Source organism: Ptiloglossa arizonensis, chromosome 3 (assembly GCF_051014685.1).
Source record: "Ptiloglossa arizonensis isolate GNS036 chromosome 3, iyPtiAriz1_principal, whole genome shotgun sequence".
In the NCBI taxonomy this organism is placed as follows: domain Eukaryota; kingdom Metazoa; phylum Arthropoda; class Insecta; order Hymenoptera; family Colletidae; genus Ptiloglossa; species Ptiloglossa arizonensis.
Genome location: NC_135050.1, coordinates 12,332,478 through 12,358,289, shown reverse-complemented (window position 1 = coordinate 12,358,289; position 25,812 = coordinate 12,332,478). Strand labels below are relative to the sequence as shown.

Below are 25,812 nucleotides of genomic sequence, written 5' to 3'. Positions count from 1 at the left end.
TTTTGCTAAGTTGAAAGCACTGACTGCTATTTAACGTGTTGGTTAAAGAAAAAATGTGCATCAAAATAAGTGGTACTTATTACAAAATTAAGATTTTTAACTAATATTATTCAGTAAAATTTTTAATGGTATTTAACAATTAAATAGAAGATACCTTTCGAATAATAATTGACATAATTGTCAAACCCACGTGCTGGATGATTAATGTTTAAGGTTATTTTTTGAATACATGAATTTATTAGAATTGTCAAGGATTATACATCCTTAGAATGAAAAGTACAGATATTGTGGGGTTCACCAACCCTGAAGAAATAAGCGAAAATGATGACGAGAATGAAATTACCAATATAAAAAAGAAAATATGTAAAAAATCAGGAGGATTTCAGTCCATGGCTCTTAGTTTTCCCGTCTTAAAGGGAATATTGAAACGTGGATACAAATTACCAACACCTATACAAAGGAAGGCAAGTTATATAGGTTATATAAAATATAATTTACTTTATAAAATAAATAAATCATTATGATACATTAAGTAATTACTAATATGTTTATTCAAAATTCATTTATAGTTATAATAAATTATATTTTTATAGACGATTCCTTTAGCTTTAGAAGGTCGTGATGTGGTGGCAATGGCAAGAACAGGTAGTGGAAAGACTGCTTGTTTTTTAATACCATTGTTTGAGAAACTTAAGGCACGCCAAGCAAAAGTTGGTGCAAGAGCTTTAATTTTATCGCCTACTCGTGAATTAGCATTACAAACATTAAAGTTCATAAAGGAATTAGGAAGATTTACAGGCTTAAAAGCATCTGTTATTTTGGGTGGTGATAGTATGGAAAATCAGTTTAGTGTAATTCATGGAAGTCCTGATATATTGGTGGCAACACCTGGCAGATTTTTACATATATGTATTGAGATGGATTTACAGTTGAATAGCCTTGAATATGTTGTTTTCGATGAAGCTGATAGGTAAGAATTCTTTCTCTATTATTGCATCTAATTTTTATTAAAAGGATAAATTACATTGCAGATTGTTTGAGATGGGTTTTGGTGAGCAAATTAATGAAATTGCAAACAGGCTACCAGAGTCACGGCAGACATTATTATTTTCTGCAACATTACCCAAAGTTCTGGTAGATTTTGCAAAAGCTGGTTTAACTGATCCTACTTTAGTGCGTTTAGATGTAGAAAGTAAAATACCAGAAGAATTAACACTTTCATTTATAGTGTGCCGTCCAGAAGAAAAATTAGCAGTACTATTATGTTTATTAAAAACTGTAATTCAAAAAAATTTTCAGACAGTAATATTTGCTGCAACACAGCACCACGTTGAATATATTCATCAGGTATATAAATGAAATACATGAGCTAACATTTGTAAAATATACAACTATTTTTTTTTTATACTCTTCTTTAATTGATAGATATTGGATAAAGCAGGAATTTCTAATACATTTATTTACTCCAATTTGGACCCATCAGCACGAAAAATAAATGCAGCTAAATTTCAAAATGCTAAAGTTAGAGTTTTAATAGTAACAGACGTCGCTGCTCGAGGTTTGGACATTCCACATTTGGACAATGTAATAAATTTCCATTTTCCCGCAAAATCGAAACTTTTTGTACATAGAGTAGGTAAGCAATCACATTACATGGTATAAAATTTTTATAATACATAATTAATCATTTTTTTAATAGGACGTTGTGCGCGAGCGGGTCGAATTGGAACTGCTTACAATATTGTAGTCCCAGATGAATATGCTTATCTTGTAGACTTGCATCTTTTTCTTGGTCGATCCTTACGTGTTATTCCACCTTCTGGATTGATAGAAAACACAGAAGGTACTGTAGGTAAAATGCCACAAGCTATGATAGAAGAAGAACTTGCTGAATTAATAAATTGGCTAAATAGTTCCACAGATCTCGTACGTAGGTTTAATATATTGTTAAAAGGAAGTTATTAAGTTTATAATCCATATTTTTATTTTAATTATGAAATTATTTCCATGTATAGCAAAATATGGAACAGGTTTGTGATAATGCATATAAACAATATATAAAATCACGACCAGCAGCTTCTTCAGAAAGTATTAAGAGGGTAAAGGAGTTACATATTAGTGAAGCAGGTCTTATACCAGAATATTCTGACATTTCTTCTAATACTAGAAATTTATTGTCGAAAATAACGAGTTATAGACCACAAGGTGTGCGTATACTTTTCAAACTTGTACATATTCTATTGCAATCATATAGATTACGTTGCGTTATGATATAAAATTGTTTATCTGTAATAGACAATATTTGAAATTGGAACAAAAGCATCCTCTCTTGACTATCAGGTTATGAAAACAAAACGATCACGTCATAAACAAGACATTTTAAATTTTCATAAAAAAACAGAAGAATTAGAAGCAAAGAAAACTTTAGAAGGTACTGATAAGGAAAATAATAAGGAAACAAATTTGATAACAGTTATTATTTTAATTGATAATTTTATGTAGATCATGTAAAAAGTACGAGTCTTCCTTCTAGTACAACTGATGAGATTAATGCAGCATTTAACACAGTTATTCTTCCAAAGAAAAGAAATCTCGATGATTTATACAAACCTTCTAAAAAGAAAAAACGATCAATAACGCGGGACGAAGAGTTTTTCATTCCATATTTTGCCCCAGATAAGCATACAGAAGAAGGGTAAGTGTAATCATATTTTTTATGAATGAAATCTTACTTATTATACATTGCAGTTTGGCTGTTAACACTTTCGGTACAGAAGCAGGTAAAGTACAAATGGACTTAACTGCAGATAATGAAGAAACTCAACGGCTTCAAGCGCAGATTAAAAAATGGGACCGCAAGAAGAAAAAAATGATTACCATTAATAATGTACGTGTATCTTTTGTTATTGACAAATTCATAAGTTTAAAAGTATTTCACACTTATATTTGTTTCAAAGGATCGAAAAACTAGTAAAATTCGAACAGAGTCTGGTGTTTGGATACCTGCTAGTTATAAAACAAATCGGTATTCAGTTTGGAAAGAGAAAAGCAAAGTGGACGCAATGAATGATGATAGCGAAGAAGAGCCTGTTCAAATGCAGAAACGTATGTGAACATAATATTTATATTTAATCTTCATTGCTGTATATTTATTTTTTTCCGTTTATTTTAGTGCATACAACGGCTAATACACATTGGGCACGTCATAATCAAAAGGTCAAGGAGAAAATTAAAGCAAACAAAGAACTGAAAACACCAGAACAAATTCTAAAGGCACGCAAGTTATTAGACCGAAAGCGTAATAGAAATTCTAGGAAAGGTCGCAAAGGCCAAAAAAATAATAGAAAAAAGGGACGATAGGATATGTTTTTGGATTGTGTAAATATTCATTACATTGTATACAGTTTGCAGTATAAAGAATTTTTTTTATTACCCTTCCTTCATTGTTTTTATAAATATTTAATTCATTATTTATTCACTATTTTCATAAATATTTATACATTTAAACAAATTTAAATGATAAAATGTACATTAAAAGTAAAAGAACAAATTTTTAAAGAAATATTCCTTGCGGGAATTATAATTTTTAAAAACTGTTAAAAAACGATGACAAATTAAAAATCACGATGGATTTCCGTTGCGGAGCATTTATAAAGTATTATATAATTTGTGGAGATTTACGTTGCATCATTGCAATTTCCTTGCTTAATTGCCGAGTTCCACGTCAGAAATCTATTACAAGGAACTGGTAGGTGATTTTCTGCGAAATTATGGAAGCCTCGGAAAGTTGTGCAAATCGAGAAGTATGCAGAGCTTCCAGACCCAACAGTGTTATCTTTCCAAACGAAATGCGTTGACGTTTACATTATTAATCATACATTAATAATTATAGTTGCATATCATTTTAATATTTTGTGATACTTTAATTAATTGGGCGATCCTCGTTATTTACTAATTGTTTGAACAATCAAGAGACGCGCAAATGTCATTTGACACCAAATAAATCAGTTTCTGTGCAGTTAAATTTTTGTCTACTTTCGCGAAGATAAGGTACATAAATGAATTTTTGTCTTCGAAACTATTAACTGTATTGCGCTTTTGTTTTTTCTATTTTCATTGAAAAGGATCGGTCTTTCGGGATAATGGAAATTATAAAGAAGTTCTTATTTTGTAAATTTTATGTCGAGAGTTTAAAGTCAAAAATTAAAAAAAATATATAAATTAATTCTTTGAAGCTTCCTTTATAAAATATGTAATTTCTAGCGTGATTATTTCATAATTAACATCTTGATGAGTTGTTAAATGTCATGGTACATCCCGTTTCAAGGACCTATATGCCTAACTAGCTGCTACGGTTAGCGTATCGCTTTTAGGTGATATTGTTTTAATCGAAATTGGCAGATTTCATAATTGTTTCAATAGTGTTATTTGTATCTCTAGAATAACTCTAGTGACGCTCTCTGTATTAATCTAAGTACATGGTGCATCCGGAGTTACCGATTCCGCATAATAAAACGTTTTAAGGCGAATTGTCTATGTATTTTATTTCCATTTTACCGTCTTTTTATTCATTTGGATTCTTCGGTATATAAGTAATAAAAAATGGTTGTTGTGATTTTACCTAACCGAAACTTTTGTCCAAAATGGTAGTATACCTGTTGAACCCTATATATTACCAAGTATCATGTTTGAAAGTACTTCAGTCTTCGAAAAACTTTCCTATGGTGCGTTACTATTTTCTGTAAGTCCGTGAGTGCATTTTCCAAGATGGTGTTTTTATAAACTGATCATCGATAATTTGATAAACTCGACATTAATTAATGGCTCTATAAAAAATCGAGAGGTACAATTTTTTATCGTAGACGGTTTAATTTAACACAAGGTGCCTATGAATTCGAGAACCGATGCTTGCGCATTGTTTGTCAAGTACTAAGTTATGCGTTAATGTGAAATTACAAAATGTTCTTTGTATGGAACATTCACTGATATTATATGTTCCTTGTACAGAGTAATACAAACCGAAACAACATCGCTAATTGCAGTCTTCGTTTAAATTCATATTTCTACGTAAAAGATATTATAAGATGCAACGAATGCCGATTGAAAAGAGACACGATCTTTTCGTAGACAGTCGACTTCACGTTGCAAACAACTGTTATCGAATTATACTGAACGCTTTTAGAAAAGGAAGTAAAAGGAGAGAAAGGAAACAACCGGAGTCCGTTCGTGAGTCATAAATGACAACTGGTTTGAAGTCGCTTTTGGTAGTAGATATGTAAAACACTGATACTGAAACATTATGAATCGTACGTTAACGTTGGTCATCGTTTATTTATATACAGTGTGTTCATTTTAATTGGACTTGGGACTGTCCAAAGGCGAGCGACGCGGGTCGACCAGATCCCCCGAGTCTTTGTGATTTTACAACCCCTTTTATAAACCAGATGTCATTGTATCCTTGTTGCATTCACTTTGGAAAGAGTTAACAATAAAAAAATATCGTCCAATTTGAAACAAAGGTAACTTGATTTGTAAATTTCCCCCATTATATCACTCGTAGAGAAAACAATTTTACCAATTTTTGTGTCCCCCTTTGTATCAAATAATTTTTATGATAACGTTTTTTCGATGTTTCAAGTTCCTGGTGAGATACGTCAACGAGTTCAGATAAAATAGACACGCTCTATGTACAGATGAATCACCACATGTTACAGATACGAATTCTATAAATCAATTACTAATAGATCGCTCTTCAATTTCCTCGAAATAAAGATACGTAAAGCATACCGATGAATCTTATATCTGATTCGAATTGCATCGCAGAAAAATTTGTACGGAACTAGAAAAAGAGATACATAGGCGCGCCCAATTCGATTCACGAAATGTCAGGGTGGATCACACTTTCCAACGTGATCGCGAGTAATTTATCTGGACTTGTTCTATTCCTAACCCGAAACTTGTCAATATTTGGTCGAATGGATTTTCCCCTTTAAAAAATTCTCCGAATTAAATTTGATCGATGTCACGATACACCAATAAAAGTTGCATCTTTCTACCAACCATTTGTTAATCGATCAAATTTAAGGAAACAGAAACCCATAGCAAAATACTTGTACGCAGTGAGAAGAATTCCCTCACAATTATTCACTGCAATATTGATCGATGCAAATTATGCAGATGGTTCAACTGTTGAAAGCCTGGGGCAAGGTCACGACAGTCAATTCACACGTATACTAGTACTTCGAAGATTGTCAATCTTCTTGTTGAACGAATTCAGTAAAAATCCTCTAACATACGTATTTGATAAAAAATTATCGACTTAAGTGTAACCAACACTGATTGTTTTTTTTTTTCATTAGTTACTGATCTTTTTTGTATTCCTTGAACAAAAAATAAATTGGGAAAGCGAATAGAAAAATAATAGGATATAATTTTCGAGACCGAGAACAACTTTTCGAAGAAACAATCATTGGGGAATGTCAAGAGAAGAGAAGAAACAATAATTATTTGACTACAAATCACCGATACTGAATTTACACGTTATCATCGTCTAACGAAAAAGGATAATCCGTTCGTTGTAACATTTGTTACGTTAATATATACGTAAATGTTATGAACACATTTTCAATTACATTTAAACTTGAAGTGCAATATTAATAACATTAAAAGGGTTTATGTTATAGGGGTATATAATATAATAAGAATAATATTTTCATCGATCTTCTTATAAATATCTATCGCTATTTATTTACGTTCTCATTCGGTATCAATAAAAACATGGTAAATTTCGTTGTTGTGCAAGATAATGAAAATCCGTATTGAGTAGGGTCGTAAGCACCGTACCTAACGATACTCGATGGGTAACAAGAGTCTACTTAGTAGAAGAGATACTGGCAAACGAAGATAAGCTCTGCCTGTAAAAATATTCTCGATCGTCTCCATTCTAATCATCGATCGAAAATCTCTTGAAAACCAATCGTCCGAAAAATCCCCGAGAAATCGAAGTCGATAACAGAGATACACTTGTTTACACTTTTGTACGAGTAGCTTCGTCGAGTCCGAGGTTCGAATAAAGAATGCATTTGCCTCTGTAATTTTAATTGGCGACGTTACAATGAAATTGAGAGAAGAGAACGTAATTATATTCGTGGAAAAAGAGAAATGAAAAAGGTGTACATTCTTCGATCGAGAATCGTCGCAAAAGAGGGACGAGCGAAATCCGTGCAGGAACAATGAATTTTCGTCAGCAGCCGCTCGCTCGGAGATTCGTGCCAAGGCAGCTGCAGCCGCTACTCGGCCACGATCCCAATGACACCGACCGTGGAAATAAGTCTATTCGTAACCAGACGGTCACGTCTACGATCTACCGTTCACCATCCACGCCGTTACTGACTGTCTCTCGCCTACGTCATACGGTTAAAAATACGTGTTGTACTACTCAACCCGGACAACCGTACGCAAAACGACGATCCGTGGCTTTCTGTGAAAGTAGCGTCACTTCTGTTGCGTTACACATACGTGCGTGTACGTACGTATCCGTTGCAAAACAAAAAGGAAAAAAGGTTCCGCGTGCCCCTCCGCGTATTCGTCGACGGATGACGAACACGTTCGAGGGTCTTCGTACGCGTATACACAGAGATACGTACGTACGATAGACAGATGTGTGCATGCACGGGAACAGAGATTAACATTCTTTCCGAGTTTAACGAAGACTTCCTAACAAGCTCACGATTTCGATAACGATTCACCGTCAATTAGGAATCTAGGTTTCGGTACACTTCACAATGCGAAACATTTTAATATTGATAACCGGCGAAAGTAGCCCGGTAGTAGAAAGTGTACGGCGGCGGGTAATTAATTTCAGATATCCCGCTTAGAAGAACCGTGTGTGTTCCCGGCGTTCAACAATTCGCGAGCGCGCGATTGTAACGGTTTGAAACTAGGTAGGTTGTGTGTTCTCCGAGCGGTTCGCTTTTACCGATACGATATGCATTTATTGCGCAACAACCCCGATTTCGACAGTTCGACAATTTCTACGCGGGTGATTGCAAAAAGATCTATCCACCGTTTTCACCGAGAACATGGCACGCCAATTGAACAATCGGTCCCGCGCTCTTTTTACGCGAATCACCCTGTTCGCGAAGCTTCGTAAGGGTATTAAAAGTGATTCACCGTTGCCGGTTGTTTGTTATAAATTCTGTTCCGTTTTACGTAATTTTAATGCTATTTGCGACGGTGAACGATCTAGTACCTACGCCGTCCACTTTTTTTTCCCCTACCCGACGAGAATTACGCGCATTTGCGCAATTTTCTCGCGAGTACTTACGGCCACGTGCACCTCACCCCCGATGCTCCCGTGTTCCGGTTACTTCTAATACCGGAAAGTTAACGCAAAATTGACCAACTATTTTTACAAGCTACGGGTGAAAACACGCTCGACACGACTGCGTTGGAAAATCATCGACGCTTCGTAATAAAGAAACGTAGAGTTCCGTGTTCCTTTGGGATACGAACCCTTCGATCGGAAATAAAGGAAACTTCGTCTTCGACACTTGATCCGGTTACTAGGTGAAATTTCTAAAATACGGAAGATTGCACGTGATACGGTGTTATCGAACAATTTTGCCGCACCACTGCCTTATCAAGTGCCTTGATATCGAAGTATTCTTCGAAGGATATTCGGTTATCTGTATTTGTTCGTCGTTACGATGGAATGGATTTTAAATGTCATAAATTTTAAGTGTTTTAAGTGTCGATACATTGTTACGAATTAACGATCGATTTTGGTTTATTCTTCACAAACGACCGTCGAATTGTAATGTACGAGGTGTTCGTCTCTCTTTGTTTCAAATGGAAATACTTCGCCTTCCCGAGAAAAGAGCTTCGACGAATTAAAGTTTTCACTGTTTTAATCCAGACATTGTTACGCTATTTGCATAAAATCGTCCTGGATACTACGAACTTTAAGAAAGCGTTCTTCGTAGCATTTCAATCGGACAAAGTAGCCTTTTTCACAATACCTTTTTTAATTAAAGAATATTGCAACTCGACGTTGGTAATTGAACGATTGGATGGGATATTTTCGGGTAATCAATTTATGTCAATTTTTAAGCAGTTGATACTTTCGTCTGGTACTTAGAAGCATTGGAAGACTATCTAGAAAATATCTAATCTACTTCGAAACAATGTTACAATATGATTAAAAAGTCTTAATCTGAATAACAGGGTAATACGTCGTAGTTTAAATTGAGAGTCTTAACGAATTTGTGAAATACCATTGACTCGAAAGAAATTGAATGTTTGGGATTTTCTTAGGTGGGAAATATTTATTTCGAAAAGTTTGACTACTCCGTGACATAGTTTTCGAATGAACAACCACGTACACGCTACGAGCTGAACGCGAATGCGTAAATCTGGTACGCGATAACGATGCTAATTATCTAAATTAAAATTCTTCCAACTGCGTGGCTCTTCTCGTCTCGTGTCTCTGCTCGTCGAACGGTCTTCGTACAAATTTCTGTCTCCGAATTGATGCAAATATTTAAACAGATAAAAGAGAAGTTCATCATTGGCGAAACATTACCATTGACCAAAGTCGATCGTTTCACAGTTACCGGCCGCTCGCATTTCACGCAAGAACGAATGAGATGTCGTTCAGCTGGCAATGCGGTCGTATGCGGTGCACATCCGACTATGCATACGTGTCATCTCGACTGCAAGGCTGCCACTCATGGTGTCTACGTCTTAGTTGATTACGACTAAACCGTACACGGCGCTCTAAAACCACGTTAGCGTTCTATGAATGAACGCACGTGCATCGTATTATTGGTCGAGACACGTACGTAAAACACCAAAAAGAGACGGCAAGAGGAAGCAAGAGACGAAAGCAGGAAGTGAAGAACTGGAAAATACATCACCGGCGATCCGTTGGACATATAAATCCGCGCGTTGCGTGCCTATGGTCGCGGAGTGTTCCCAGTTTTCTGTAAATCTTTTTCTAAAAGAACAAAAGAGAGATCTCGCCGAAGAAAGTTTCCCCGTGTCGAGGATTGAGTTCGAGAAATGGACAATATTTGGGATTTTTGTTGTTGCCGTTATCGAGCGAAATACGCGACGCAATGAGCCGAGATTTTTTGTCCCGATCAAAATATTCACGAAGATGTACGAATTCTTTTTCGGTAAATTACTCTGATAAACGAATCAATGCTGACTTACCATTGTACAAGTGTACAATACTTTAGAAACCTTAAACTTTCAAAAAACGCAAATAAAGTCTGTTTCTTTTTACTCGAGACACGGGGAAACCCTCTTTATGCTACGATAAATATACTTTGCATATGAATTCTTAGAAATCATAAACCTCTTCCTTAATCCGTTGCATGAATACCTTGAACGATGGTAGCATTGACAGCCATCAAACTATCGTAAAAGAAAATGCCAAATGACCGAACGGACAGCGCAGAATTGAATGTTCGCGTTTCGAAAGACGCATTGCGCTGATAGATAATATCAGCTATTTTCAAACAGAGTGTGTCGGATTTTACGCGTGGAAAGTTATATAGTCGTATAATAATATCAACGAGAGAGAACGTTCCAATTGTCGACTATGGGCGTTTAATGGCGCAGTAGAATATTTAAATAAAATACCGCAAGAAAAGGTACATTTTCTCTCGATCTCGGATAACGATCAAAGAGTATTTTCATCTTTTTATTATCGATGCATTTTTATCTAGCCTACAAAAAAGAGAAATGCATATCGCACGTGAGAATTATGTGTTTAAGCGAGTTTTATATTTTAGTATTGTTTTGTATTTTTTACGTATCGTACCGATAAGTAACACAATTTTCGCCGTTACCAGGTATTCGCATTTATCAGGTATAATATTGGATCGTATACTGTGTTATGTCAACGTATATATTTATCTCGGTAATTAAACAAGAACTAGAGTAGATCAACGATTTTTTGAACTGTAAAGAATCGTTAAAGGCTTAAGATAAAGTTTTTTATATTAATTTTAAGGTTTGACGATTACTTTTACGATTCTTGGAAGATATTTTTACGGGCCTCGTAATATTTATGGTACGGTTGACTCGAAATATCTCAAACCCGCTTTAAAATGTAAACTCTATACCTAATTTTATATGAAACGTAGTCGGTGGGAACGAACTAGAAATCTGATATCTGCGATATATGGTCTTGTAACTTCATACTGGTTGTTTTGTTTGTGTCGCAAATTGCATGTAAGTGCATAGCTCGAGATAATTAAGAGGAGTTGTAAAGATACGTGCGCTCAATCAAGTGCAATTGCTCCAAAAAAATCTCGGTAACGTTTAAAACAGCGTATTCTTTGTATTTGTTTAATTTAAACGTTTGTAAACAAACAAAATGAAGATTTTCGTATTTATTACATTTATTAAAATGTCCAGTTGCAAGTGAAACAATACGTATATAAATATTTATATTCACTATGTAAATTGTATATTGAAAATATTTTGCATTGCTAATTCTTTAATTCGATGCAAGTGGAAACAAAAAATTCAACCAATTTACAGTTACGTTTCTAATTTTTCTATGGCATTGTAGTTTTACCTGAACAAAGATACGGTATTTAAGAAATTGATAATAGAAGTAATTGGAAATTTACGTATATTTTCAAGAACAAACTGTTCGACTTTAAAATACGGTAAATTTTAAAAATTATTATTCATTCGCAAACAATTAGCCAATATTTTTTTCTTAAATATTGACATAAATAACAATTAACTAATCGAATGAAATTGACTCTTATTAAAATTTTATTTGCATACTTAAGTGACCATGAATCGAAGTACTAGTATGCGATTAAATTATACTCCTTCGGTTCTTTTATGGAATCTATTTTTATATCAATATTGTCGTTAGTTGTTAACAAAAGGGCACATGTGTTTTCAATGGTAGATAACAGCGTATATGAAAATTGTGGCGTATAATGCTCACATTCTAGGAGCATTCTTCCAGTTGCCAGCAGTATTAACGCTACGGGACGACACATTATGGACTAGAGGAAAGATTAATTGAATAGAAGCCAAGTCAGATACCTCTTAATTCTCGCTTTCTTACAAGTTAGCACAATTATTCAAGAGCACCAACGACCTGGAATTCGCGCCACTCGAAGCTACATGATAAAGCCATTTCTGGGACGCTTTCCGTTCGGTAAACTCGCTATTAACTATCTGCAATTATATTCTCACTTTTTTTTTCGAAAGCTTCCTGTTTCTTTAATGATACGCTTACTTGCACCTGAGAAATACTCTTGACGTGGTTATTTATTTTCTAGACGAAATGTATTGAAAATCGTGTCAAGCCGTTTGATAAATACCGCGTAAATAAATACATATAAATATAACGATATTTAAAGTGTAGAAAAATCGTAGCAAAAACTTCGTTTATTTCGTTGTACTTATACAATTTGTTGTAATATTCTTTAATCGTATCGTGTGCATTGCCCATGGTTATATCTTTTGGCTGTGTAACCAAAGAGGCAATTCGTGTTTGCTCGAAGATGGCGATAATAGCAGATATCGGGACGTTCTCGTTCATTTTTTTTCTTTTCCTATGCTATACTATTTCATTTACTCCCTTCGGCGTCCCTCTGCTACAATATCTTCAGTGTGTCTTTGTATTTTCATCACGTCTTCAATTGTGTCCCCCAGGCTACAGTGCTGCTAGTGTTCAGGACTTGCGGTACTCGTATTATTTCGGAGTAAAATTCAATCTCGCGATCGGCACAGAAGAAGCTCGTCTCCTTTCTACTCTTAATTGCGACTTCTTCCACTACCTTAATTGCGAATGGGAACATCGTTTGTGTTTCGTTTCGTCTACAAACGACCGATATCCGTCCCCTTCGTCTCGCACGCGTCTCCCAGAAGAGTCGTTCGGCTTCGTCTATTTGTCTATTAGTTCCGTGAAAATACGTAGCGCCAAGCACGACCTTCTCCCCCAAACGCTTTTAGCCCGGCGTTGAACATCTGCACCTACAACGTGTAGCCAACCCTCTGACCGAAAATAGAAACTATTATGATGGAGCATCTGCACTGAAAGTAGAACGAGGAGGAGAAATCTTAGCAAAATATGGGATCGAGCGTGTCGCTTGCCAGCGTCGAGGGAACTTTTGGAACGAGCTGTGTTAGCCGAGCAATTACGCGTGTATTGTATCTCGACGTACGCGTGCATCGACGTTTGTGCAAACACCGAGATCCACGAGTTCGAAGATATCGAGTATAGAAAAAAACTATGAGACAAAACCGATCGATTTATTGTTCGTAACCGGCCGTGGAATACCTTTAAGTGCGTCAATGATACGTGCATCTCTTATGTGGGAAGGACGAACAGAAACGTATCTGAAAGTCATTCATGAGCTGACCTTATCAGTAATGTTAACCGTAATGTACAGAAGAATGTCCGCGATAAGAGACGTAGAAGAAAAAGCCTGTCAAGGACTGAGCGCATACGAATAATACCAGTAGCACAATCGACTTATAATCGACGCTAATGTGCATGTGTATAAGTACGCGAGTAGAGGAACGGTGAATCATTGATAAACCTAACAATTACGTAAAAATGTAATAACGAAGAAATTGTTATTAGGTTCGTTGAAACTGTTCTCTGTTTACGGGCTACGGGTCAGAAAATTCACAAAAATCTACGTCTAATTTGCAGACTGTGTCTTCGTTATGCAATATTGCGAACGTGAGCATCGCACATGCGTATCTGGAATTCGAAAGGTAGATTGTTATCGAAGTAAGAGAGCGATTCCTTTCATTGTTTGGATTTGACCGGTTCAAAATAATTGCCCGGGATGAAAAAGCTCGTGAGATCTAATTGGTGTATGATAGAAGGTCAAGGCTGCAACGAGACGACGCGACACGCAAGGTTCAGCGAGCTGTCGCGACGCCTGTTCCTCCAGTTCTTGCGTCGCGATTGAAATCCAATTTCTCGAGATAACGGATTGTGAAACGTAGACTTCAGCCCGGAAATGGAAGATCGAACATCAACACGGGGACCTCTCGTTCTCGATAGCGGACGTTTCCTTCTTATTTCACGCGTTCGCAGCTCTGCGTAAGAGATCAACCGTTTATGGTATTGATACCTTGAATTGAACGTCTCGTGACAACTGACCCAAACAATTAAGGAACCCAGATAAAGATCTCCTATGCGTGAAATTTTCAAAGAGAATGTTCCGCTCAAAGCAAATTGCTGTACAGTTTCGTAATATCATCATATTGGATATGATATTATGAAATAATATTTTGTCAAATTTGAAACGAGGGAATAACGAAATAACTAACTTATCGTGACCGTAAAATTGTTCGCGTTTAAAAAAAAAACTACAGCATTGACTGGTATCGCCAAATACGATAGCACACCGGTCGATCGTTATGCGCACCGCTGCTAAGGTGACTGTGTATCATCGTTGGGTGTGGGTATATAGTATATACTATATACTATGTGCCGTATGGTCACTATACGCTAAACGCTGCACGACGTATGCCGTACGACATCGGAAGATGCTAGTAGAGGGGCAAGGGAAGTAAATGTTGGTCCTGCCCCTACTGCACAGGCATCGGTGTCGTTGTTTGAATATCCCGTTTCCAACAGTTTCCAGTATGCATCCAGTGGCGCTTGACTGTGCCTTATTCAGCACGATCGAAATTAAATGGAAACCTAAACAGTTATAGAGGAGCGTATTAAATCGCAATGGCAAGGGCAAAGGTTTTTCAACGTCAGTGATTGGACGTTTCTTCATTCTTGTTCGTTGATACGTCGAATAGGTCAAGGATTATTGACATGCAAAGTTCAAAAGCGCGGCGGGATACAAAGCGCAGCATTGCCGGCGAGATGGCAGTGTTTACATTAGCAAATCGCACGAAGCGTCCTTTCGTGCTACTTAACGATTAGCAGTGCACTTCCAGTGACTAATCCTTCAGGGAAGACCCGCAGATGCGGTCGAACGGAGGAGCTTCAGCGGCACACCTCGATGTTTTCCTGTTTGCTCGAATGATCGTTCTGTGGTTCTTAGCCGCTGTCACAGTCTTTTGGATTTCTCACATTCGCGCAGAGAGATTAACATTGAAATTGTAGCAAGTAATTAGTTACGCAACTAAATTAAACGGACACTTGTAATTGCAATTATCAAGCATGTGATGAAGCTTGGTAGTAGAATTCTCGAGTAGCGTTTACGGGCTCTGCGCCAATGTTTCGTATAGAGTTACCGCGAGCACTAACGATAAATGAGCAGTTTTCGTTTTCAAAGATCAGTTATGATAAATAATACAGCTGTCTAACGTTTACGATGAATATATTGGATCTGACTCATTTTCGAATATTCGGAAAAGTATTTTATAAGAAAGTTACGGGAACCTTAACTATTTCGTAATGTTTATTTTACATTTAGAGTATTTAGGAATCACAGAATTACATGTGTACGTAATATGCGAAACGAAATAAATGTATCGCTTCTTCGCCTGTTGGAAGTAACCGGTATTACCTGCGTTTCATTTGTCTGGCATCAGTATGTCGGACGTCTCGATGTCTATTGAAAATGAGCACCTCTTACTCCTTAACCGCAAACTGCAATGATATACGGTGGGAACTAGCTGAGCGGTACTTGGTAAAAAGTGAAATCACCTTACGCTCACGAGATAGTGTAGTCGATGATTGTCAAATAGCCGATGACAGTTGCACCTACACGTGCTCTTCGCTTTTAGGTACGGTTAGAAAGCGTATAAAATTACAGGAAGCATCGACCGTTCGCTTTTATCCTAAGATTCACGGACATTCGGCCTCTTGCAAAAGAATAGTTGTATGGAAAGACGAATACATAAATTTTGTGGCCGTAATAGGAAAAGTATGCGTCTATAACGTCTATAGCATTTGCAATTCTATGAACAAGTTTTGTAATATTTCACTCTCAAAGTTTGCACAACATATTCGTCCTCATATTATAAAGATGTAATTATCGTATTCGAAGATACAAATATCTGACATTACGGATATTAATGTTGCTGGTATAATGTCATATTTCTTTGATTGTACACGCATTAAAGATAAGAAAAATTTGCTCGTCTGCCCAATGAATTTACTAATAATCTTACTACAAAATATTTGTGCCACCTATAATGTTACTTGTGTAAAACAAGAAGAACAGTCTGCTTTTCATAAAAAGCTTTTGAACGAAAAAATTTGATGCTTGTTTATTTATGATGGTATGCAGATACATCTGGAGCGCAAATTCCTAATGATTCTAACACCGGTCTCCAGTTTGGTACGTCGAGTACAGCTGCACTTACAGTTGTACGACCTTTCCCATTCGAGCACTCGAGTAACTACTACCAACCTAAAGTCAGTCGTTCGCTAAACCCCGTGCGAAAAACAGACGAGCAGAATTGCCGATCGCGTACCATCTACGTATTAACAACCTTTTTTTATCATATCATCACGAGAATGTGTGCGTGCATGTGTTTTTCTACAACAGAGATTAATACAAAACGGTTCTGAGCATGTCTAGTGGTCGTGTTGATTTGCATTCCATCATTATCACCGTTTGGTTTTCTTGATACTGACAGCTTGTACAAACATTATCATTGTAAGCATAAATGTGTTGATGCCAATAGAAACACACTGCTAATGTCAGTTTAGCTACACTATCAGACTACGATACAAAGAAACACACGCGTCGCGTATGTTCTCAGTGACGACACTTTAAAAATGTTGTAAACAATATCTACCATTTATATCAATTGGTTATTTAATATTAAGTACACATTGTGCCGTTTTACTTATTTTTACACATTCATCATCTCTTGTTATTTTTATCAATGTATCAGAACTAAAATATTATTTAATGTGTTATTTTCAAACATTAAACTTCCTTTAACAATATTGAAAAATAGTTTTACGTGACTATGTTTAAATCATAAAATGTATCTTTATGTACGTGTAGTCGAATTAATAAATTTAAGAAGGTCGTATTATATTTTCGAAAGTAGATGTCAAGATTTATTTCGATTACTACAAGTACAGGGGCTCTTAGATGCCTTCTTACGTTACTGTTTAATGGCTGCCCGGACTTTGCATTTCTTTCGTTGGCAGCAATGCACAGAGTAGTATTCAGTGCGTCGTGCGAAAAGCAGTCGAGCTTGGCGAGGTCGCCTTTTGCGTTGGCACGGAAATTCGTTCGTGCGTGTTTTTAGTTGCGTTCTCGGGCCGAGAAAACTCTGTACATTATCATCTTCGTGTCTGTTACACCTTGGTGCAATTAAACGAAAGTGATGAAGTGTGACTCTGTGCGCGAACGTGCAGGGCGTAGCCAGGCGTTGTGCAAAATCGCCTGAAAACGAACGACGACTAGGCGGTGCGTGACAGTCTGAATCTGCCATTGGAAAGGATATCTTGTTGTCTTTTTCGCACCAGTGGCATTTTGCATACTCGCGGGTTCGCTGCATCGTCACCATCATCATCCTTTCTCGCGCTCTCTCTTTCTCCTACCTCCTTTTCCAACTACTTATTCCGTAATACTACCCATCTACCCATCCGTACTACTTTGTACGCGCTGTACAAGCAAAACCGAAGAACGTTCACGCATGGTGCAGTCTCAATCGCAACAAAGTTTCGAATTCAAGTACGAGGTAAGTTATTGACATTCCGTTTCGGTTTCCGTAACTGTATGCTAGTGTTCGATGGAAAGCGGATTTTCTGCGTCCGATTGATTTTATGGAACAGAAGTATGAATAAGGGAGAGGCATAATATCTATGGGGGTGTGGATTCCATTGGCTGACGGTATATAGTCAGTGCTTGGTTTCTGTGCTTTTGGCACACCCATCGCTGCGCGACCGCTGGTCAGCGGGTGAGTACGAACCAAGCGGAAGGACGAGTCTTTCTCTCGAGTAAAAGAGGGAGAGTAAAAAGCCGGCATACCACAGCCTTAGACTTCGCTCCATTTTCCACCTTATTGAATTATTCCTCTCCCGGGGATTTCACTCGACCGGTCGCCTCGGCGATTAATCTCGCGGGAAAGGAAGCACGTTCCGTGTGATTTCGATTACGATAACACGAAACAATTCCGTCTAGAAAGTGATGATCTTTAACGTATCTCTTTTCGGAGGGGGTGAGGGGAAGCGACTTTCGTTTTCCTCGAAACGAGAAAAAAAGGAGACCGAGGAAAATATCGTAAGAAATTGTACAACCGTGTGGTCATGGAGTAGAGAGCAAAATTTTGACGTATGCTTTGTTCCGACTGGCATTCGACTTTCTCGTACCTAGCACGAGTTTCACGCTCCTGTCACGGTGCCGCCTTGCGTGGTTGGTCATCGTTCCGCATTTGTACATACGAGGTGATCTTTTTTCGTAAAATGCAAATGCGATGTATTCACAACGAAACTAATGTATGAACATTTCCATACACTCATTTCCTGAATTTCGCTTTGAAATGAGATTGTCATCGTCTCGACACTGATAACAATTTATGGATGAGATTATCAATTTGACAATTCCGACGCAGTGTTGTTTACCATATAGAACTGAGATAACAAGTTACGGAATTTTATTTATTAAAGCGTGTATTTGATATCTGCGATTGTAATCACAAGTACGTTCGATTGACAACAATTCCACCGCGATTCCTGTTAAGCATCAATAGAAAAGAAAGTTTCTATTAAGATGTGTGTGTCGTAAGTAGAATCTAATCGTAACATGTTTACAAAGTAGTACGATTGACTTTTTACGACGTGAATTAATACTTTATGAACGTGTTAGCAAAATTGATACATAGTATTGTTTCATTGGTCTATAAGATGCCACATAAAATGCGAATCACTGTTTGACATGGAGAATTGTTCACAATTATTCCATTTTTATTCTTTAAGATCATATATTTTATACAAGACACGTTCATTAATTTTTATTCCATAAACTTGCAAATTTTGTTCTTTAAGTGCAAATAAATATATTCTCGTTAATTATAACTCAAGAAATACAAAAAGATGATGTTTTTTTTTTTCTTTCGAGTGTAATATGTTCAATATTTATAACAATAATACGATTCGTATAAATTTATATTTATCTTACACATAGAAGGGAAAGTTTTTCTAGTAAACACAATTAAGTATACACAAACTGTAAGTGTTAATCACTACAGATTTGTTCATAAAATACACGGTTTTTCATTCAATATTAAGTTACACATGTAATATTCATGTACTTGTAAGTTTTGTTCTACTTGTAAGTAATCTTATTTTATTTTTTATTTACATCAACATTCACTGGCAACATCATTATCTATTTATTGTAGATTTTTTTAGTTAATAATTTTCTAATTTTCTGACAAAAATGCAACATCAATTTAACTTAATACGATTATCCTCTTTTTACTACTTATTAGATGTTCCAATGCTATGCTATCAAACAAGTCATTTATAGTCATTAAATACCTAATTAGTTTAATTTTGTTCAAATAATAGCTCTATTTTAAAATCCATACTAACAGACATCCATGTGTACACCTTAATTAAAAAGGTTCGAATAAATTTTGAATAAAGGTTGCCTTATTTTATATTTTTGTCAAGCATAAATACAGTAATTCCTCGCTTTTTAGCACGAGATTCAAGAAATTGAATCATTCGTATCATTGTTTACGTTTCTTCAGCTCGTGCGACCGGCAGCTGTGAAATTAAAAACCCGTTGACTTCAAAACGATACTGCACGCATATTTATGTGGCAATCACTAATGTAAGCAAAAAATTTGTCTTAAAGGCAATTTTTTAGATGTATTTTACACGAAACGGTTATAATCCGTTATTGCTCTTTTGGAAACGTTTCTTTTTACCCCTAAATGAACGTTCTCGTCGCGAAAGCTACATTTTCCATTTAATTACGATTACTTCAACGTTTCGATTATGCTCTGTTGTTCCCAGGTGAACGATCAACATGAACAGCAGATGACTGTTGGCCGAGCTGATGCTCGTTCGACTTTAATATGAGCAAAGTAGTAACTGTTACACCTAGTGGTGGATCGACACTCCAGGAAAGCGTAGCACATGTTAAACGACATAAATTAGCCAACTGTAATGTTCCTCTCGTACACGGACGGACGAATCCGCCGATCAACAACCGTAACAGGCTGACCACACATCAACGAAATCATAGTTTGGACTTTAGGTATGTAACGAATAGTCGTGGTCACGTTGTACCGCTTCCGGAGGACATTTATAGATGCAGATAGCGCGTCGTAATTTTTCGTCTCTGTTATCTGCTACATACTTCGTGGTACTATCTGTACACAGGGTGATTCTAGGAACCGAGGTGGAACGTAACTGTCTTCCGGGTTAACATAGATAAACTTGGTAGAGAAAAATATTATGCTTCCATACCGGTGTCTGTCTTTCGGTGACCTTATACTTTTTGTATGCAAAGTTAGATGCGATACAAAAACTGTAAGGAGCAATTGCAAACGCTAAAAAAATGGAATCGGTGTTTTTAATGTAAATCAGTCCATCTCGTCGTTCTATATGTACAAGTATTAAGATTCGAATATTGTAAAACGAACAGTTTGCGAGATATTTTGAAACGAAAGATATTTAAAATTGAGAGTCGCGCTCTTTGTTCATCAAACGAAGGGTGACGAATATTGCAACGTAGAAAGATTCCTCAGTTCTAAAAGGTGTTTCATTTCTCAAATATTTTATATTCATTGTTCGATTTTTCTTATCTCGAATCTTTAATAATGTACTATTAGATTTTATAATTTTCAATTCAATTTACCGTGTCCGTAACGGTTTAGCTTATTACCTTGCGATATGAAATCGATATTCTTTAAGATGTATACATTCATATTGTATTAAATATTTTACATTAATACGTATTTTAGTCATAATATAGATCCTTATTACCGCAGTGCGAACGATATTAGATTTTATTTTTCTGTTTCCAAATGGATAGCTAGATACAGTAAGGTTTCACGTTGTACGAATCCGGGATGAAACATGAGGATTCAGCTAAATGGTGACGCTCATATTCATATTTTTCAATTTTCCAGAATTAAAATACGTATCAAAAGCAAAGTAGTAGCTACAATACACTTTCTGAACTACTTTTCATTTTCTTTCCTAGTTGTTGTGTTAAAATTCTTTAGACTCCTTTACTTTTCTGGTTTGGTCAGTCATCGTGTTAATTAAAGTACATTGAAATTTATTTAAAATACATTTCATATTTAATATGCATTTGCGGAGTGTAAATTGCAGACAATGAATGCAAATAAATATTTAATATAAATGTACTTATCTATACCGTGTAACTTCAACGCTTTCTTTTTACTGGCAACTTAGTTTCTCAAACTCTCTCTCACATGGTTCATATTTAACTGTCCTTTTTCCCAAATACATACGTTGTCACTCGTCCCTTATACGGTACACTAACATTAATCCCTTCACGTACAATGACGAGCCTGATTCATACCTACAATTTCGGGCCAAACGCGAATATCACAAGTTAGATTCTTGGTATCAATTACAGGCTAAACGTAAATATCACGGGTCAGATTCGTGGTTTCAATGACATATATATATGTATAAGATATTCATAAAAAAATAAAATAAAATTGAATGACTGTCTTAAAGTTTTCTATTCAAGAGTATTTGGCTTCCACATAACTGGTATCGCGCGAAGCAAATAAGCGTATGGCTACTTTGCAGATAATCGCAATATGTTACTTTAGCCCGTTTCGCGAGTGCCTTTTCCCACAATTTTGTCCCATATTTTGCCGAACTAATTTGTACCGAATGGGGTTAAATAAATTTAATAGATTTACTGCTAAGTAGATTTTAAACATTAGTGTCGATTACAAAAGTTTCAACCTAAAGCTAGAAATACTCGTGTGTCTTAGCTAAAGAACGACACTTGAAATTCTTTTTATAACTCATTGACTCTCATTGTCAGAGTTTTATATAGAAATTGTTACGATAACTCGCGATTTTATTCAATTGAGTGATCAGTGTTTGAAATTCGTTCAATGACGTCGGTTGGTTGCAGGTCAATGGGTATTCTGTTGCCGCCTGTTCCACAGGCGAGTGCGACGACGCTGACGCACCACCATAGAAATCGAAGTCTCGATTCCGCGTTACAACGAATCCCGGAAGTGGACGTAACGCCAAGCCCGGAATGCGAGACGACACCGGCTCCGGTAGCTAAAGCCGCGGTACCGGCGTGCAAGGTGCGCAACCGGGAACGCGAGGATCTCGCCAGTCTCGGATCCGATGACTCGGGTATACTTTGCGGTTCCGATAGTGGTTCCAGTGACGCCACGAACGCAGCGACAAGAGAGTCGAGCGTGGACCACCTTCACAGTCGTGAGAGCCTCGACTCCTCGTTATCGCAACCGGGTGACATGGATAGCGTGGATGCGGTGGACGGTGAAGAAAACAGTGCACGCATTTCGGTGTCGGTGTCGGTGCCAGTGTCGCCCGTAGAACTGGTGCATTTAAGTGAACCTCCGTCGATAAAGGGTGAAAATGGTGATCGTAACGAGTCAGGTAAACACGAGAACGCGAACTGTGATTCGAGTGAACCGCAGGAACTGCGATCCAGTAGCGCGATTAAAGAGCTTGAGGCACACGAATACGTGCGCGATGAACTACGCGTTGAAATGGACGTAACGGCCGACGCGCGAGACTTCCAAAATCCGTTGCAAGTCTCGCCGGTGAACGATAAGCAGAGTGAGTTAGCTGGTGCGGCTATGACTTTGTGTTGTGGAACTACCGTGCAGACCGAAGTCAGCGAGACGACTGTAAAAAAACAAACTGGTGTCGTTTGTCGGAGACAAGAAACGGTTCAACCAAAACCGTCCGAGGGATGTTTGCTCAGATTGTTCGAAAGTCAGATTTTTGACATGTCGATGGCGATTTCTTATCTTTTCAATTCTAAAGAGCCTGGTGTTCAGAGCTACCTTGGTGAGTAATCTTTAATCCATGATTTGCAATAACCAGTAATAGTTTGTATAATATCACTTGATAGTATTGTGTTTAATTTGTTTGTTTTGCTATTAATGTGGATAGATTATGTAGCCCACAAGTTTTGTAAACATTTGTTTACAATATTTATCAATAATATAAAAATGTCTATTTTATTTGTAACGAAAAATGAAGAAGGATATTTTTTAGGGAACAAGATGTTTAGTTTCCCAGATAACGAGGTAGACTTCTATTTACCACAGCTGGTTGTAATGTATATACAACTTCATGATGTTACAGAAGTCCTTTATCCATATCTTGTCCATAGGTATGTATATATTGGTGCAAAAACTGTATAAAATATTCACAATGATATGGTTTTTATATGTGTTAGGTGTAGACAGTCAGCAGATTTCTCATTGAAATGTGCTTGGCTATTAGATGCGTATAGTTCTGATGCTCATTTGCCATCCAAAAAGAAGTCTCATGGGACCAAACTAAAAAATCTTATTCTCTCAGATGAACTCAGGTATGTAACAAACTGAAATAGAAAATAGGAGAATATGTTATAAACAATATGAAACTATTAAAATTTTCTGTACTTGAACTTCCTGTATAACACAGGCCAAAGGGAATTGAGAATAAGAAGCAACGTATAACAGGATTGCAGATTCCTGCACCAACATCGTTAACAACAGTGCAAAGTGTTACATCTCCTAATAAAAAGACACACCAAAGATCTCAGTCTGATGCCACCGGATTATTTCAAACACTACGTCGTAGCCATTCCGGTAGACAAATTGCATAAATTGATATATTGTTTAATATTAAATTGTATTAATAGATATAGTATTTATCATACAAATATAAATTTTGTTATATATCTGCTGTTTATTTTAAGGTACAATAAATAAAGTAAGTCTTGGGGACCTGAGCTCTGGTCGAGCATTTGACAATGGTTGTACCTGTTTTTATTCCTGCCAAGGTGTGGTAAATGATTTACGAGGACAAAAAACTGACTGCTTTTGCAATGTAACTTGATTGTCTTTATTAAATATAATTATTCTCTTTTTATATTGTTAATAATTCGTATATACAATTTTGAATAAACTAATAATCATTGTATTTATAGGCGCCACGTCTTGCTCCAGAACATGAATTTATACAAGCATTAATATCAATTGGTAAATTGCTTGGAACTATTCCAACAAAGGAAAGTAAAACTGTTCAATTAATAGCGGAGCTTAATACTCTCAATTTGAATCTCCCTGCAAGGGTGTGGTTTCCTTTGCATAGTTCAGTACCACATCATATCGTACGAGTGCCACCACAATATGCTGCTGTCCTTAATAGTAAAGATAAGGTGAACATTTTTAAATAGTTCTATTTTATGTTTACCTTCGTTAACGGTATCTTTTATTATAATATATTAATGCGATTTATAACATTTAGGCACCATATATAATTTATGTTGAAGTATTAGAAGTAGAAGATATTTATACATCACCTGTACCGACAAAAATAGTGGGATGTTCATTAAGGCACACTAAATCTGAAGAAAATTTAACTGGAGGCGAACAATCTACTGTGATTGATTCATCAAACATATCTATGTCCGAAACACAACAAAATATGCCACCAATTAGGCAAACTCCGGTTAAAAATATTTCTCCATATTCTGTGAGAAGCACAGATGTTGCATTTAACTTTCCCGATGACGATCCTAATGATTGTTGGAGTCAAGAAGATGATGAAATCACACAACAGGTAGGCTGGTCTATTCATTTAGTTGATACTTTTAAAAGTAGACGAGAAACTAAATTGATAATAATTTATCTTACGTTTTTCTACAGTATTTACAACTTCGTAAACCAAAAGATAGGGATACGATATCTCAATTGAGCCAAGAGTCATCAGATAGTAAAGAACCAATATTTGTACCTGGTGATATAAAACGGCGGTTAAGTGAAATGGCTGCTACACCTAGTGCAACGTTTAATCATGATCCGGAAGATCCATCGGCTGCAGTCTTGAAAGAACCATGGGAATTAAAACAACGTCGCATAAGAGCTTCCAGTCCGTACGGTCATTTAGCATCTTGGAGACTACTTGCTGTTATTGTGAAATGTGGTGATGACCTTCGACAGGAGCTTCTTGCTTCACAATTACTTTCAATGCTACAAAAAATCTGGCAAGATGAACAAGTACCTCTTTGGGTGCGGCCATACAAGTATGAACAATTTTATTATACATGTTTATCAATATGACTGTAAAATAATTTACTAACTATTGAATTTTATTTTACAGAATTTTATGTTTATCTAATGATAGTGGTTTGATTGAACCAATTTTGAATACTGTGTCGCTACACCAAGTGAAGAAACAGTGCCAATTAACGCTTGTTCAATACTTCGAAAGAGAATTCGGTCCATTTACGTCGGAGACCTTTAGTATTGCACAGAAAAATTTTATTCAAAGTTGTGCAGCATATTGTCTTGTCTGTTATTTAATTCAGGTTAAAGATCGTCACAATGGAAATATCTTGCTTCATAGCGATGGTCATCTGATACATATAGATTTTGGATTTATTCTTTCAACTTCACCACGAAATCTAGGCTTTGAGACCAGTCCATTTAAATTAACGCCCGAGTTTGTAGAAGTGATGGGTGGAAGTCAATCTAAACAATTTCAAGAATTCAAAACCTTAATTCTCCAAGGATTGATTGCAGCGCGAAAACACATGGAAAAAATAGTTAATCTCGTAGAGATCATGTTATCAGGTAAGAATTATTTAAATAAAATTTAGTAGAATATATTCATTTTAGTTCTTA

General features: G+C 36.4%; 2 protein-coding genes and 1 long non-coding RNA gene across 4 annotated transcripts in view; 2 read left to right on the top strand and 1 right to left on the bottom strand.

Moving 5' to 3' along the window:
• Positions 1 to 24: 24 nt before the first annotated feature.
• Positions 25 to 3,438, top strand: LOC143144155 (ATP-dependent RNA helicase DDX54). Its single transcript, XM_076306259.1, has 11 exons — positions 25 to 464; positions 594 to 970; positions 1,032 to 1,347; positions 1,426 to 1,636; positions 1,700 to 1,926; positions 2,016 to 2,207; positions 2,296 to 2,431; positions 2,503 to 2,695; positions 2,749 to 2,887; positions 2,958 to 3,105; positions 3,173 to 3,438. Exons 1-11 carry the CDS (start codon positions 270 to 272, stop codon positions 3,358 to 3,360), a joined length of 2,322 nt encoding a protein of 773 aa, XP_076162374.1. The 5' UTR covers positions 25 to 269; the 3' UTR covers positions 3,361 to 3,438.
• A 13,698-nt stretch (positions 3,439 to 17,136) lies between these two features.
• The window catches only part of Fwd (phosphatidylinositol 4-kinase beta fwd), a 10,511-nt gene continuing 1,835 nt past the window's right edge, over positions 17,137 to 25,812 (top strand). The window contains exons 1-11 of one of the 2 annotated variants that reach the window (XM_076306542.1): positions 17,137 to 17,667; positions 19,952 to 20,195; positions 22,065 to 22,981; positions 23,192 to 23,309; positions 23,376 to 23,510; positions 23,606 to 23,772; positions 23,883 to 24,013; positions 24,114 to 24,344; positions 24,434 to 24,748; positions 24,835 to 25,211; positions 25,289 to 25,761. In XM_076306542.1, the coding sequence (XP_076162657.1) occupies positions 20,014 to 20,195; positions 22,065 to 22,981; positions 23,192 to 23,309; positions 23,376 to 23,510; positions 23,606 to 23,772; positions 23,883 to 24,013; positions 24,114 to 24,344; positions 24,434 to 24,748; positions 24,835 to 25,211; positions 25,289 to 25,761 (3,046 nt within the window). In that variant the 5' untranslated portion in view covers positions 17,137 to 17,667; positions 19,952 to 20,013. Of the gene's footprint in view, positions 17,668 to 19,592; positions 19,767 to 19,951; positions 20,196 to 22,064; positions 22,982 to 23,191; positions 23,310 to 23,375; positions 23,511 to 23,605; positions 23,773 to 23,882; positions 24,014 to 24,113; positions 24,345 to 24,433; positions 24,749 to 24,834; positions 25,212 to 25,288; positions 25,762 to 25,812 lie in introns of those variants that run through there. The other variant, XM_076306543.1, reaches the window with a different exon arrangement.
• The window catches only part of LOC143144282 (uncharacterized), a 16,911-nt gene continuing 15,109 nt past the window's right edge, over positions 24,011 to 25,812 (bottom strand). The window contains exon 4 of the long non-coding RNA XR_012991389.1: positions 24,011 to 25,659. This is a non-coding gene — a long non-coding RNA (uncharacterized LOC143144282). The remainder of the gene's footprint in view (positions 25,660 to 25,812) is intronic.

Bases quoted from the DNA above. Each gene is read 5' to 3' on its own strand.
- LOC143144155 (XM_076306259.1), top strand. From the start codon at position 270: ATGAAAAGTACAGATATTGTGGGGTTCACCAACCCTGAAGAAATAAGC. The intron at 2,208-2,295 runs GTGCGTATACTT...TATCTGTAATAG, and splicing joins CGAGTTATAGACCACAAGGT to ACAATATTTGAAATTGGAAC. The intron at 2,432-2,502 runs GTACTGATAAGG...AATTTTATGTAG, and splicing joins AGCAAAGAAAACTTTAGAAG to ATCATGTAAAAAGTACGAGT.